This window comes from Phascolarctos cinereus, unplaced genomic scaffold, assembly GCF_003287225.1.
Source record: "Phascolarctos cinereus isolate Bilbo 61053 unplaced genomic scaffold, phaCin_HiC Scaffold_2;HRSCAF=192, whole genome shotgun sequence".
In the NCBI taxonomy this organism is placed as follows: Eukaryota; Metazoa; Chordata; class Mammalia; order Diprotodontia; family Phascolarctidae; genus Phascolarctos; species Phascolarctos cinereus.
Genome location: NW_027555625.1, coordinates 103,608,016 through 103,624,911, shown reverse-complemented (window position 1 = coordinate 103,624,911; position 16,896 = coordinate 103,608,016). Strand labels below are relative to the sequence as shown.

The 16,896-nt window shown below is 34.6% G+C and overlaps 1 protein-coding gene across 11 annotated transcripts in view; it reads left to right on the top strand.

The window, feature by feature from the left end:
* Window positions 1-16,896, top strand: part of CCDC88A (coiled-coil and HOOK domain protein 88A) — a 167,423-nt gene that overhangs the window by 92,326 nt on the left and 58,201 nt on the right. For all 11 annotated transcript variants that reach the window (XM_020996210.2, XM_020996207.2, XM_020996209.2 and 8 more), the window contains exons 11-14: window positions 1,097-1,243; window positions 4,500-4,644; window positions 14,649-14,833; window positions 16,380-16,517. In XM_020996210.2, the coding sequence (XP_020851869.1) occupies window positions 1,097-1,243; window positions 4,500-4,644; window positions 14,649-14,833; window positions 16,380-16,517 (615 nt within the window). The remainder of the gene's footprint in view (window positions 1-1,096; window positions 1,244-4,499; window positions 4,645-14,648; window positions 14,834-16,379; window positions 16,518-16,896) is intronic.

The following is a 16,896-nucleotide window of genomic DNA, read 5'->3' as shown; positions in this document are numbered from 1 at the left end:
GAGAGTTATTGTTCTCATATTTTCATCAAGGATACGCGCTTTACATCTGGTTAGGGCATTTAAAGATTTTATAGAGCAAAGGAAGTACCATATGGAAAAGCAGTTACTTGATGTCTTCTCAGATTGCCTTTTATGGTAGGAATACCATCTTTGAACTTTTTCAGTATTTTGGTATCTTGCCGTCCTACTAAGTTCTATGTCCTCAAGACTCTGTTAGGCTCTGGGGAAAAATAAGAAAATGAAATAGAAGTACATATAAATGATTGTTCACTGACTGATAGAATATATAACAGGTAATTTTGGAGTAAGACACTAGCAGACCGGGAAAGGATGCATGTAGAAGAGGCCCATGTATCAAGAATAAAGGATAATATTGACATTTCAAACATTTCATTGTATTGTAGTGGTTAGATTGCTGAATTTGGAGAACATGTAGAGTCAAATCCTGGTTCCAATATTTACTAGTGTTGTTATTGTGGACAAGTTATTTAACATCTCTAAACCTCAGTTTCCTCATCTGTGAGGACAGGCCTACCTCACAAGGTGCTTGTGAGGTGCAAATGAGATGTAATTGTAAAGCATTTTGTATACCTTAAAGTATTTTGCAAATCTTTGTTATGATTATTGTGTTGGTGTCCACAAACCACTAAAAGATCTCTGAGAAAATACTCCAATGATTTGTGTGCAACATGAACCAATGAAAGTAGTACTCATACTGATGAAGTCTTAGATCCATCAAAGTATAGAATCATTTTATTGTTTTACTATTGATACAGGAAAATTATTTTCACTGTTATTTTGCTAGGTAATTACTGCTGAATGACACTATTACCACACCGAGGTCTCAGAGGTTGAAACCTAGGTTTTATTATTTTTAAGCATAGACTTGGAGCTTAGAAAAAAGAACACTGAACCCTGATTAGAGTTTTGAAAAGGCATATATAGTTTCCAGTTACTTCAGAGAGGCAGAGAAAATGTATTAATCTTACTGTTTTACTATTAAAATAACAGCGTTTTGTTCTTTTGAATTCTTTAAAGTGTACAGATAGTAATGATATTTATTGTGATGATTAAGCCTTATTTAAAATGTTTGTAGGAATTAAAAGAAGACAATCAAGTATTACTGGAAACAAAAAGTATGTTAGAAGACCAACTAGAAGGAACCCGCACTCGTTCTGATAAATTACATGAATTAGAAAAAGAAAACTTACAACTGAAGGCCAAACTACATGATATGGAGATGGTAAGAGTATAAACTGGGTAGAACATATGAGTTTTAGGGGGAAATATACAGCAACTTATTTCTTCTCAATGCAGGAGAATGAAGAATAGAGTGGAATGGTTAAAATGGTTCATTTTAAATTTAATTTAGCAAACGTTTCATGAGCACCTTCTATGTTCAAGACACTCTAGTAGGTACTAGAGACAGAGAGGTGAAATAAGACATATTCTTAAGGGACTTACAGACTTATTGGGATAGAACTTGTACTTATTTGTGGTTGCATAATGTGATAAGTGTAAAAGGAATTTCAAAATAAAACACTGTAAGAAATAGTATATAAATATAAGTAAATATAGAAGCCATACTCATTGGAAAGTCAAGGAAAGAAGACTTCATGGAAGGGGTGGCACTTGGTTTAGGTCCTGAAAAAAAGGAGATGGGGACTAAAATGAGGGTGGGGGAAAAGAATCCATTCCAGTCATGAAGGAATGATAGAAGATGAGATGCGGAGAAGAATATAGTAACACAGGTGGACTAGAAGGTTAAATATCTGAAAAGGGAAGTAGTGTATGTAAGAATGTAAATTTATGGGGTGCAATACAGTGTACAGAGCTCTGGCCTTGGAGTCAGGAGGACCTGAGTTCAAATTTGGCCTCAGACACTTGACATGTACTAGCTGTGTGACCCTGGGCAAGTTACTTAACCCTGATTGCCTCACCAAAAAGTAAAAAGAAAAAAAAAAGGGATGTAAATTTATCTTGGAGTGTGATTGTGGAAAGCCTTGTGTCAAGATAAAATAGTTTAAATTTTACCCGATTGGAGGCTTACTTAAGTAGCATAGTAGGAATATGCAGTATGATTGGAGAAGGGTGAAGACCAGAAAAGAGGGCATTATAGTAGCTTGGGTATGGAAAGAAGGCAACTCATGGAGATGGAAAGAATGGGCAGCAGCTTGGCAACTAGTTCTATGAAGTGGTCATGGAGAAAAGAAAAAACAAAGATTACCAGGAAGAGGCTGGTGCCATTAGCTCATAATAAAGAAATTAGGGCAGAAGTAGATTTTAGGCAGACAGGTGGGTAGAAATAATGAATTATTCCATTTTGGATGCAGAGTTTGAGCTTTGGTCATGTGGTAGTTTCAAGCTATCTGCATAGAAGTCTTTATTTGAACCCTGGGTCTCAATTAACTCAGCATAGGAGCAAGTAGAAGGAGAGAATGTAAAAGGATAAATGCCAAACTTTAGGGGTTTCTTGACTGACCTGAGCTATCAAAAAAGAGAAGAGACTGAGGGAATTGGGTAATAAGTATTATGCAAGTTAGGAAAGATAGAAAGAAGGAAGAAGGCAGCTTCAGAGTCAAATGCTAGGAAAGTCAGAGGGTATTGTGGACTGAAAAAGGGTCATTGAATTTGGAGATTGGTAGGTTATGAATGACCATGGAAAAAATCCATTTCAATAGCATGTTGGGATGGCAGCTAGATTGCAAGAGGTTGATGAGTGAGTAGGAGGTAAGAAAGTATAAAGTATACTTCCTAGAGATTTCTTAGTGAAAAATTTAGAGAAAAAAGCAGGCTAGATTGAGAGGACTTTTTAGAATAAGGGAGACTAAATTGTGGTTATAGGTCAAGGGAAAGGATGTTGCTTGATAAATATAAGTTCATAGTGGAAATGGGAAGGTTTAGGAATCATGAGGTCAGCCTTGACAAAAAGGATTGCGTAATCCAGTGAGATTGGAAGTAAGGAGAAGATGAATGAGAAAATAGATTTGGGGAAGGGAGAGAGAAGCAATCAATTAAATTTTAAAAAACATTAAGCACCTACTTATGTGCCAGATTCTTCCAGGTGCTGAGGATACAAAACTGAAACAGTCTCTAATCCTCAAGGAACTTGCATTCTGCAAGAAAGATACAGTGTAGAACCAAATGCAAAATAATTTGAACTGGAAAGATCAGGAAAAACTTTTAGGGGAAAGTGGCTCCTGAGCTGAATCAAGAATGGTAGAGGTAGAGCTGAGAAGGGAGTGTATTCCAGGCCTGAGAGAATACTTGGGTAAGGCATATGAAGGTGAGAGAGTTTGGGAAACAGCTAGAAAGAAAGTTTATTTAAAATGTAAAGTACAAAAATGACAAATATGAAGATGAATTTTAATAATAATACTGTTAATAAGCCTGAAAAGGTAAATGGGTGTCAGATTATGAAAGACTTTAAATGCTGAGATGAGGTTTGATTTTTATTCTACATAAAATAGCCACAAAAGATTTTGGACAGAAGAACATGGTATGAGGAGAACTAAGAAAAAACTGTTGGTATTTAGCAAGTAGGAAATGATTTTGGAATTGCTATATTAAAATTGAATTACACTTTGTTATTTTTATTGCTGTACATAGTAAGGAAAAAAGATACACCATATAACATTTTATAATTTATAGTTTGTTTCATACAATCCTCCTTTTTTGTTACATTTCACATATTGGAATGCTTCTATATTTGTTGTTGGTGATTAAGTTCATAATTAAAAAAAGAACATTTTTTTAAAAGAAAAGAAAGATAGCTAGTAACTTTGTAAGGAAGTTTCAGTTCAGTGATGGGTTGGAATCCAGGGTACATTTTAGCAGTGAAAAATTTAGAAGTCTAACTATAGGAAAGGTGTAGATAAGGCTGGAACAAGATGTATGGATTGTCAGAAAAAGGAGAAATGGAGGGATTATAAATCATAGTGGAGTTAAGGAGCAAATTTAGACAGATTAAAGTAGCAGGAGAGATGGAACAGAAAATTATAACCTGAAGGAAAAAAAGTAATAGTTTAAAAAAAATCAGTCTTAAATTATTAAAGGATCCTTCAAAAATTCAGTGACATATTCTTTGCCTGAGTGGTACAGGAAATATTATACAAGGCTTTATGTTGTTTACTGTTTAGAGGGCTTACAAATTTAGAAGGCAACAATCAATACATTTTTGTGATAAAACACAAAAATATAGCTTTTCCTAAAACTATCCAGAAATCTCATATAATATCTCTGAACTGTATACTTTGAGCTTAGATGACCTTAAAAAGGGGTTTAGTATATATTTAATAAGAATAAGAACACATATCTAAAATATTACATTTTTAAAGTTCACACTTTGGTAGAGTTAATTTCTTATGTTGTTATAATTTCAAGTAATGGTTTTTTTAAAAAAGTAAATTTTTAACTAGTGAAATAGTAGCTAGTTAGTATAACTTAGTATTTATAGATAATTTATATTTATATTAAAGTATGCTTCTCTTTCCTCCAAGGAACGTGATATGGATAGAAAAAAGATTGAAGAACTAATGGAAGAAAATATGAGTTTGGAAATGGCGCAGAAACAAAGTATGGATGAGTCATTACATCTTGGCTGGGAATTGGAACAGATATCAAGAACTAGTGAACTCTCAGAAGGTATACCAAAATATGGTCAGAGTTCAATAGAAACATCAGAATTATGAAATAGTGTTTTTTCCCAGATTAAGTCACTGAATTTCATATTTAGAAGGGACCTCAGTGTTGCATTTAGTGGTATCCATACTTAGAAAAAGAACCCTTTTTACGGGGCAGCTAGGTGGCGCAGTGGATAGAGTACCTGCCCAGAAGTCAGGAGGACCCAAGTTTAAATTCGGCCTCAGACCAAACACTTGACACTTACTAGCTGTGTGACCCTGGGCAAGTCACTTAACCCGAATTGCCTTTAAAAAAAAAAAAAGAACCCTTTTTACACCATATCTGATAAGTAGCTTATCCATCCTTCTTGAAGGCTTCTGGTAAGTGGAAGCCTATTACATGCAGTGATAGCCCATTCTGCTTTTAAATAACTGAAATTGTTAGGAAGTTTATCCTAAACTTAAATACACCTCTTCAACCCACTGCCCATGTTTTTCCCTTCTGGCACAAGGGAACTAAGTTTAATCCCTCTCTTCCATGAGTAACTAAAATATTTAATTTCAACAAGAATTTTATTAGTACCTACTATGTACAGGTCTGTATGCATAATGCTGGGTATACAGACACAAAACCAAAAAACAATACTTTAAGGTTTTCAGAGTGCCTCACATAGATTATTGTTTGATCTCATAACAATTCTGTGAGGTTAGTACTACAGTTATTACCCCCACGATACAGACTAAAAAACTGAAGTTCCTGGAGAGAGATGAGAAAATACACATCCCTCCTTTCATTGGCTATAAGGTCTTTCAGTCTCCTTCGACATGTCAGATTCATCTTTGTTACAAGGGGAGGGGATGAGAAGAGAAGTGGCTTATTCAGGAATGAATGTGATGTTTAAAATAAAAAGAGTAAAATTATAATTAAAAGGTAAGAGTAAAAAAGAAACTGAGGCCCAGAGAAGTGTAGTTGCTTTGCCATAGTTCACTCAGCTAATAATTGTCAGAAGTGGGATTTGAATCCAGGCCTTTCCTGACTCCAGTGGAGGCCAAGTGCATCCACTTTGCTCCATTGTTGAGCAATAATTGAAGGAACAAACTGCACTCTTGACTCTCTAATAACTATTCGTCTTACAGCTTATTGTCATTTGCAAATTTGATAGGCAAACTATTAATTCTTTAATAGGTACTAATCTTGGAATGAGATTTTGAAGATATATATTAGTTATTATGTGGATAATGAAGAAAGTACACTGGATACTGGATTTGAAAGTACTTTGTATTGTATTCATCAATATCAATGAGCTTATAAATAAAGCATATCTATATATACTTACATATGTACTTATATGTACAAATACATACTTATGTGTGTGTTTAATAAATGAAAGAATTTTGTATTAATAATTCATATTTATCTATATTTTCCCAAAAAGACTTGAGTGAGATTCTAATTGGCTGAAGAATTGTAGTTACTAATCACCTACAAATGATGGTTGACAGTTATTTCAGAATGTCATTCTCATTTTCTTCATTAATTCCCTTGAAATTCTTGATCCTTTATACTTCCACATGAATTTTGTTATTTTTTTCTAGGGCTCTGAAGTAAGTGGTTAGTAGTTTGGTATAAACTGAGTAAGTAAATTAAGTTAGTAGTATTATTTTTATTAAATTGAATTATTCACCTATGAACAATTAACATTTCTGTAGTTTTTTAGATCTCTCTTTACTTGTATAAAAAGTGTTTTGAGGTTGTGTTTATGTGGCTTCTGTTTGTGTCCTGGCAGGTAGACTCGCAAGTATTTTATATTTTCTGTATGCTTTCTGAATTTCTATATTTCTTCCTGCTGAATTTTCTTGGTTATATACAGAAATGCTAATGATTTATGTGGGTTTATTTTATTTCAGTGAGTTTTTTAGTAGATTCTTTAGGGTTTTCTAAGCCATCACATCATCTGCAAAAAATAATTTTGCTTCCTTTTTGTGCTTATCCTCTCAATTTCTTTTTCTTGTCTTATTGCTAGAGTTGTTATTTCTAGCACTATATTGGATAGAAATAATGATAATGAACATCCTTGCTTTACCTCTGATCTTATTGGAAAAACTTCTAGTTTGTCCCTATTTCAGATAATGTTGACTCTTTGTTTTGAGATAGCTATCATCTGTTTATTCCTGTGCTTACTAGTGCTTTTTTTTCCAACAAGAATCAATATTATGTCTTGTCAAAAGCCTTTTCTGTACCTCTTAATATAATCATAGGATATTTGTTTTTCTGGTTATTAATGTTGTCAGTTATGTTTATAATTCTTCTTATAGTAAACCAAACCTGCATTCCTGGTATAAAACCAGCCTTGTCATAGTATATAATTTTGTTATATGTTGCTGTAGTCTCCTTGCTAATATCTTATTTCACATTCCTTGGAAATATTGATCTATAGTTTTTCTCTATTTTGACTCTTCCTAGTATAGTTATTGACTATGTTGCTAGCTTAGGAGGAACTTGGTATAACTCCTTCATTTGGGGGGGTGGACCCCTCCAAATACCTTTAAAAATGACTAAACAAATTTTAGAGCAGCAGAACCCACAAAAAGACAGAGTGAAACAAATTTCCAGCCTGAGACAACCTGGATGTTTGATGGGAAAGGTCTGTTGCACTGAGCTGGGAGAGGAGCATAGTCCAGTACTGTGCCTATGTAGACTGGGCCCTAGCAAACCCAGAGCAGGCCTTACAGGACTGAATCAGAGGCAGCTGTGGTGGTTTCCACACTTCTCAACCCACAAACGCCAAAGACAGCTTAGAAGGTTAGTGGGAAAGGTCTGTTGGACCTGGGTGAGAGAGGAGCACAGTCCAGCCCTGGCCCCAGTGCAGCCTCAAGGTGGCGGCAGTGGCTGCTTCCAGAGCTCTCAGACCACAGATGATAAGGGGATCAAACAACTGATCAGAAGGAGATTACAGGGATCTCTTAGCTGTCACGGAGGTAGGATTCTGTTGCTTTGCCCATACTTGGATCTGGGTCGCAGTTCTGGGGTGAGGAGGAGTGCTGGCATAGCAGAGCTTATTAACAGCAATGGAGAGTGAACCCTCCTCACAGTTCCAGGGCAGAAAAGAATGCTCGTGATCACTTACTGACCAGAGCACAGACTGGAAGAGGAGTAAACACCTCTCCTTGGAAGAACTGAATACTTACAGATCCCTAGAAGTATCTCTGAAAATAGCTGCACAAAATCCCTGAATCTTGGGACAGTACACCCTCCACACTGGAAGCAGAGCCCTACCTTAACACAAGGAGTTAATAAGTCAAGTAATTGGCTGGGAAGATGAGCAAACAGCGGGATGAAAAAACTCAAATTATAGAATCTTACTTTGGTGACAAGGAAGATCAAAACATCAGAAGAAGACAACAAAGTCAAAGCTTCTACATCTAGAGGCTCCAAAACAAATACAAATTGGTTTCAGGCCATGGAAGAGTTCAAAAAAGGATTTTGAAAACCAAGTAAGTGAGGTAGAGGAAAAAGTGGGAAGAGAAATGAGAGTAATGCATCATGAAAAACAAGTCAATAGCTTGCTAAAAGGAGACTCCAAAAAAATACTGAAGAAAATAACACCTTAAAAATATAGACTAGATCAAATGGCAAAAGAGATCCAAAAAGCCAGTGAGGAGAAGAATGCCTTAAAAGGAAGAATTGGCCAAATGGAAAAGGAAGTCCAAAAGCTCACTTGAAGAAAATAATTCCTTAAAAATTAGAATGGAGCAAATGGAAGCTAATGGCTCTATGAGAAATCAAGAAATTATAAAATAAAACCAAAAGAATGAAAAAATAGAAGACAATGTAAAATAACTCATTGGAATAACAGCTGCCCTGGAAAACAGATCCAGGAGAGACAATTTAAAAGTGATTGCACTACCTGAATGCCATGGTCAAAAAAAGAGCCTAGACATCATCTTTCAAGAAATTATCAAGGAAATCTGCCATGGTATTCTCGAACTAGAGGGTAAAATAGAAATTGAAAAAATCCACTGATCACCTCCTGAAAGAAATCCCCAAATGAAAACTCCTAGGAATATTATAGCCCAATTCCAGAGTTCCCAGGTCAAGGAGAAAATATTGCAAGCAGCCAAAAAGAAGCGATTCAAGAATTGTGGAAACATAATCAGGATAACATAAGATTTAGCAGCTTCTACATTAAGGGATCAGAGGACTTCGAATATGATATTCTGGGGATCAAAGGAGCTAAGATTAAAACCAAGAATCATCTATGCAGCAAAACGGACTGTAATCAGTGAGGGGGAGGAAATTGATATTCAGTGATGTAGAGGATTTTAATGCATTCTTGAGAAGCCAGAGCTAAATAGAAAAAATTGACTTTCAAATACAAGACTGAAGAGAATCATGAAAAGATAAGCAGGAAAGAGAAATCATAAGGGACTTATTAAAAGTCGAACTGTTTACATTCCTACATGAAAAGATGATATTTGTAACTCATGAGACCTTTTTCATTATTAGGGTAGTTAGAGGGAAAAAATATATATGTGTGTGTGTATACACACACACACACACACACACACAGACAAGAGGGCACAGAATGAGTTGAATATGAAGGGATGATATCTAAAAAATAAAAATAAGGGATTACAGGAATGTACTGGGAGAAGGAGAAAGGGAGAGGCAGAATGGGGTAAATTATCTCTCATAAAAGAGACAAGAAAAAGCTTTCATAGTGGAGGGAAAGGGTATAGTGAGAGGGAGTAAGTGAACTTTATTCTCATCAGATTAGGTTTAAGGAGAGAATAACATAACACACTCAATTAGGTGTGGAAAGTAGGGGGTAAAGGGGATAAGAGAGGGGAGTGGTAATAGAAGGGAGGGCAAATTAGAGGAAAGGGTAATCAGAAGGAAACACATTTGAGGAGGGATAGGGTCAAAGGAGGGAACAGAATAAATGGAGGGCGAGATAGGATGGAGGGGAAATATAGTTAGTCTTTCACATTGTGACTATTAGGGAAGTGTTTTGCATGACTTCACATGTATAACCTGTATCGAAATGTTTGCCTTCTTAATGAGGGTGGGTGGGGAGGGAGGAAGGGGAAAAATTTGGAACTCAAAAGTTTTAAAAACACATGTTAAAAATTGTTTTTACATGCAGCTGGGAAATAAGATACACAGGCAATGGGATATAGAAATCTATCTTACCCTACAGGAAAATAGAAGGGGAAGTGGATGAGGGGGGAGGTGATAGAAAGGAGGACTGATTGGGGGAAGGGAAAATCAGAATGCATGCTGTTGTGGGGTGGGGGGAGGAGAGAGATGGGGAGAAAATTTGGAACTCAAAATCTTGTGGAAGTGAATGTTGAAAGCTAACAACAAATAAATAAATAAATTGAAATATGTGGAGGGAAATCATTTATGATGAAGTATTTGAATTAATTGCTCTAAGCGTTTGATAGAATTTACTTTTAAGTTCATTTGGGCCTATATTTTTTCCTTTGAGGTTCATTAATGGCTTGTTCAGTTCTTTTTTTCTGACATTGGGTTATTTAAATTATTTATTTCTTGTTCTGTTAATCGGAGTATTTTATTTTTTGTAAATTTTTAGCCATTTTACTTAGATTGTAATTTTTATTGACATAATTGGGTGAAATTGTTCTTAAGAATTTTTTATATTTCTGGGGAGGGGGAAGAGATAGAAGGGAGGGCAGACTTGGGGAAGGGGTATTCAGAATGCATGCCATCTTGGGGTGAGGGGAGGGGCAAAACGGGGTGAAAATTTGGAATTCAAAATCTTGTGGAAGTAAATCTTAAAAGCTAAAAATAAATTTATATGAGAAAAATAATTTTTTATATTTCTGTATTGGTTGTTATTTCACATTTTTCATTTTTAATGCTGGTAATTTGGTTTTCTTTTTTTAAAATCAAGTTAGTAGTTTGTTTTATTGTGCTTTTTTTTAAGTTCCTAGTTTTATTTGGATTTTTTTCCTTTCAATTTTATTAATCTCTGTTTTTTTTAGGATTTCCATTTTGGCATTTAATGGAGGGAGTGGAATTTGTTGATTTTTTTTTCCAGTTTTTTTTAATGCGTGCTCAACTCATTGGCCTTTTATTAAGTTTTGCTGCATCTCCAAACTTTTAGCATTTTGTCTTACTGATGTCATCATCTTTAAATTATTAAGTGTTTCTGTAATTTGTTCTTAGACCCACACATTCTTTAGGGTTAAGTTTTTAATTTAATTAATTTTTCATTCATCGTAGCCTGTAAAAGATGTTTGCTATTTTTGTTTTTCTGTACCAATGTTTGTGAGTTTTTTTGTGATCTGTTTTCGTGAAGGTGCCATGTAAACCTGAGAAATACACATGCACACACACACACACACACACACACTTTTTATACCTCTTTCTCTCCTCATTTCTGAGCCCAACTCTGGATGTATGCGTTCTTTACTCCTTTGAACAGTTCAGATGACAGTGAGGTTCAAGTGTTGCCTACTCCCTCCACACCCTTTATTCCTTCTACTTGCATGCTACAATTATGTGAGATAAATTGCCCTCTCTTTTCTTTCTCTCTCACTCCCTTTGCTGCCTGCTTCTTCCTCCACTCTCTTTCTACATTTAAGATCATCAAAACATAGTAGAAACACTCCCAGGTCCTCTGTATAATAGATTCCCTCTGTGACCCATGTTAATGATAGAGTTCTGAGGAGATATAGTATCATCTCTCTCTGTCAGAATGTAAGCAAGTTCTCCTTATTTAATCCCTTGTGGTTGTTTGCACGTATTTGTCTTTTTATGTTTTGTTTGACTCCAGTATTTGTATTTCACAATTTTTATTCAGCTCTGGGCTTTTATCATGAATACTTAGAAGTCTTTTTTTTCCATTAAAGGTCCACTTTTTTCCTCTATAAGATTATATTCAGTTTTGCTGAGTAAACTATTTTTCTTTATATATGACTATTTTTTGCTTTCTCAAATATCATATTCTAGGCTCTTTGCTCCTTTATGGTTGTAGCTGCTAAATTGTGTGTGATTCTGATTATACCTCCTCAGTATTTGAATTCTTCTGGCTCTTTGCAGTATTTTTTTTTTTTTTGCTCATGGCTTTCAGATAGTCCAATCGCTTTTAAATTATCTCTCCTGGATCTATTTTTAGGTCAGTTGTTTTTCCAGTGAGATATTTCACATTGTCTTCTGTTTTTTCATTCTTTTGATTTTGTTTTAGAATTTCTTGATTTTTCATAGAGCCATTAACTTCCATTTGCTCCATTCTAATTTTTAAGGAATTATTTTCTTCAGTGAGATTTTGTACCTCCTTTTCCATTTGGCTGATTGTGCTTTTTAAGGCATTCTTCTCATTGGTCTTTTGGACCTCTTTTGCCATTTTTGTTGCCATTGTTTTTCTTTAATAATAGCTAATGTTAACTAATAACTAACATTTATATAACACTTAATATAGGTACTGTGCTAAATGCTTTACAATTATCATCTCATTTGATCCTCACAATAACCCTCTCATTTTAAGAGTTCTGAGTGGTCTTCTTTTATGATTCCTTTAAATATGTATAGGCTCTTTAAAAAAAAAAGTTATGGCTTTCAGGTAGTCCAGTGATTCTTAAGTTATCTCTTCTTGTTTTCCAGGTCACTTTTTCCTATGCAGTACCTTACATTTCTCTCTCCTCTCTCTCTCTCTCTCTCTCTCTCTCTCTCTCTCTCTCTCTCTCTCTCTCTCTCTCTTTTTTTTTACTCAATTTTATTTTAGTATTTCTCATTGCCTCATGGAGTCATACTGTTTATTATTATTTTTAAGTGGTCTCTTCCTTGGACAAGATTTTGTAACTCTTGCACTAAGCTGTTTCCTTTCCAATTTGTTCCTCAATGTCTCTTATTTCTTTCTCCATTTTTTTTTCTTGCTCTCATTTGGTTTATAAAAATAATTTTGAACTTTAAAAAAATTTCTACATCTCATTCAGAAATTCAAGTTGAACTTGTGCCTAAGCAATGTTTTTCTTTCAGCCTTTGCTTATAGATGTTTTGGAGTTATTCTCTTCTAGTGGGTTTTTATCTTGTGCATCTCTGTCACACTAATGGCTCTTAATGTGAGATTCTTTTTTGTTTTTTTGCTCATTCTTCCAGCCTGCTTCTTGACTTCAGACTTTATGTTAGTGCCAGACTTGGCTCACTTCTTTGATGAATGTCTGAATTGAGCTTTTGTTTTCTTGGGTCCTTCTGCTGCTTTCTTTGGGTATTACTTGTTGCGTATTCTGACATCTCAGGAACAGCTCAGGCTAGGGGCCTACAAGCTTTTTAGTCTTCCCAAAGTGATGTGATCCAGGCTGAAGCCTAACCACTAGCCTCCTTTCTGTATTGTTTAAGCTCCTGACCTGGGTTTGATTCTGTTCAGATTGCACCTGGTTGGTGATTCTTGTAGACTGCTGGATTCAGCCACTGTCAGTCAGCTGGAAAAGTGAGGCTGGTTTAGACTGATTGAACTGCAAGCTCCCCTTTGATCTGGGATTCCTGCTCTGGTTATTCCACTGCAGTCTTCAATCCAGACTAGAGGCTGAAAGTGAAACTCTGCTCAGCACCTAAAGTCAGAACCATAAGCTATTGTTCACTTCTGAACTTGTTCCCAGCTCAGTACATAACCTAGGGCTCATGACTGGTCTTTACCATGGAATGCCACCTCACACGCATCTGCTCTTTGGTTTATCTTGGATGTGTGGCGCAGAACTTGCTTAGTGAACAACAGAGCTACCATTTGGCAACTGTTTCCGCACTCTGTAAAGTGTTTCTCACCTCCCCTCCCCACCCCCCAGGCCCTTGTTAATATGAATCTTGGACCTCTTCTCATCATGGTACACGTTCTCAGTCCTTTTTCAGTTCCACGGCATGGTCCGTGCTTTGTGCCCCTGGCCAGACCCTGTCCGCAATGTCAGCAGACCTCTTTCACTGCCTCTCCATGCTATTTGGGCCTGGGGAAAAAAAAGTATCACACTGTAATTTTTTCTTCTTAGATTTCTATATCAGGACTCTGTGGTGTATTTTCTAGATTTTTTTGTGGAGAAGTTAAGTTGGAAGAGCTGGGCTGTGCTCTTTCCTGCTACTTCTGTGATCTTGGCTCCAACCCCAATAGACATTTATTAAGGACTTTACCATGTGCAAAGACTGTGCCAGGCTGTGAATATAAAGAAAAAAATAACAGAAATAAAAGCTAATATTTATATGTGGCTTTTAAGTTTTACAAACTAATTTAGATGCAATATTTTATTTGATCTTCACTATAACCTCCAAAGTAGCCACTGCTGGCATTATTATTCCCATCCTAGAGTTTAGAGAATTTAATTTAGAAATTAATGTGGCTTGCCCATGGTCCACATAGGTAGCTGTGTCAAGAAATAGCATTCAGTCCCATACCACTCAACTCAAAGTCCAGTTCTCTTTTTTACCATGCTGCCTTGATTCACCATGCTTGATTATATGTGCTTAATGAATTTTTTACATTAGCTTCAGAATAAATTCACCAAAATAAAATTGATTGGAAAGTTGAGATTTTTATTGTCCCATTAATCATTTAGTTTGCCTTTGTGAGTATTTGAAAAATCTTCAAAGTGGCATTGGATACTATTGCCGATTTCCTTTCCTTAATTATATTTCCGTTATGACTTTTTTGAGTGAGGATTTCACATATACTGTTTTGCTTGAGGGCATTCAGGTAGATGAGGAAATGTGCTACTATTCCCATTTTATTAATAAGAAAACTAAGACTCATCAAGATTGACTTGTGCTAAAAACCCAGATCTCTTGACTTCTGCCTTTTGTACTGGATTGCACATCATCATCATGTGAAAATCACAAAATCCATATTTCCTGGATGTTTTTCATCTTTATCCTCCATTCAACATACATCAAATTATGTAGATACAAATTTAGGGACCCTATGGGCAAGTGATTCAGTAACATTTACCTAATGGTAAGGAGAGAAACAGACAAACTCATAACACTGCCTACTAACGTTACATTTTTGAATTTTATAGCACCACAAAAATCTCTGGGTCATGAAGTGAATGAATTAACATCAAGTAGGTTATTGAAGTTGGAAATGGAAAATCAGAGTTTGGTGAAGACAATAGAAGAGCTTCGAAATGCTGTGGATTCTGTAGAAAGCAGTAATTCCAAAATTTTGAAAATTGAAAAAGAAAACCAAAGACTTAGTAAGAAGGTAATGTGTACATTTATATGTATGTGTGTATGTACACGTGTACGTATATATAATATACTACTGTGATATTAATAGAACCAGTACTTTTTTAGCCTTTTATGTGACTTGAATTTTAACTACATTTCAGTAATACAGAAATATGCCAGTACTGAAAAATTTAATAAAGTAATTAATGGTAATAAGATTTGAAATTTAATGTTGTATTCAAATATAGTAAGTGCTTGAAATTGTCATTTTTGGAGCCACGTAGAATTTTGAATATTATTTCATTGTAGTCTGGTCAAATATGAGTCAAATATCATTCTGAAATGGCTTTTAAATCTATTTAATTAAATATACCTCAAAGAATTATTTCTTTTTAACTTGAGCATTTAAATTTAGTTGCTTATTTGGGTTTATTTCCCAAATTTTTTTTAATCTTTTTAGTATGGAGCAACAAATAACACCTGGTTTAACAAATGTTTTTATGCATAGATTTCAATATTTACTATAGTAGTAGAATTGGATTAAGTTTTTTTTAAGAAATATAGGACCAACCTGCAAATATAAATGAAATTTGTATTCGTATTGTTGGATTTGATTTGTGATTTGAAACTGCTATTGCCTTTGGAGTATAATAAACTTTTATTATGAATATTATTAAGAATGAAGTGGAAGACCCAAACCACTTAAAGAATAAATTTTTAAATTTAATGTTTTTTACTACTAACTGGAAGCATTTATATAATTTTAAGCCTATTGAAAAATACAAACTATGTAAAAGTACTGATTTTTTTTGCCTTTCTTAAATATGTTGAATAACTGGCATATATTTAGAAAAATGACTCCTCTAAATCTATAATATAGCCTACTTTGAGCTAACATATCTTGCTATATGCATATATATTAAATATATAAAATATGTGCCTTGTATATTGTATATATTATATATATATATATATATATATATATGTTTAACTATAACTGAAAATAGAAACCAAATAGAAATAGAAACCAAATAGAAAATAGAAACCAAACTTAAACATTTACTAAAATTGGATCCAAACCTCTTTTCCTTCTTTTGTAACATTTTCCTCCCTTTCTCTTATTTCCTTTTTCCATTTTCACTTCATTCTTACTTCTTCTTTTACCCTTAACACACTTCAGCATTTCTTTACAGTCTTTCCCCACTTTTTTCTCTTTTGCTTCCTTCCTTTCCTTCTGTTTTTATTTCTTGAGATGTAAATGTCTCAACTCCAAAAATCATGTCAAGACAAGAACACAAAATGAGTAATTGTTTCAGCTTTAATAATGATTGCTTGTATCAGTTAGCATGCAGCCACCACACATTCAGCTTGAATTTTCCCATTGTACTTAGTACTGAATCTTTAACCATGAAGAAAGTTTGAAGATAACCATACATAAATGTTCTTAATATAATCTCTGAACTTCCTTTTAAATATTTAAATGTTTATCACTTTATTGTTAAATCTGAGTTGTCTTTTGTTTTATTACAGTTTAGAAACTATAAAACTATTCAATACTCTCTTATGGGTTTTTCTCCTAGCTGGAAGGTCTTGAGAATGAAATTATTCAAGAAAAACAAAGTCTTCAAAATTGTCAAAATCTGAGCAAAGATCTAATGAAGGAGAAAGCGCAGCTGGAAAAAACCCTTGAAACGCTTCGAGAAAATTCAGAAAGACAGGTCCATCAATTTTCTAGTATTTAAGTAAACTAAGTATTTTTAGCCTCCTTACAAAAAGTGTTTTAAAGCACAGATAAACCAAATACTCATAAGCCGTTAAGATGTTTTTTACAATATTATATTTTTAAAATATTATATATTTTAAAGTAAGGGTAGTTATGAGTTTATATGTATACTTTTATGGAGCACCTCGGTTTTTCAAACAATGAAGGAAATAAATGTTAGAGATCATCTAGTCCAGAGGCTTTTAAACCTTTTTTGGACAAAGAGCTGCTTTTAATTCCTCAAAGCCTTAAGATCAGTCTGTGGAGTAAGGACAAAATACAGAGAAGGGGAACCCAAAATGTAGACAGGTGTGGTTGCAACTATCAGCTTACTA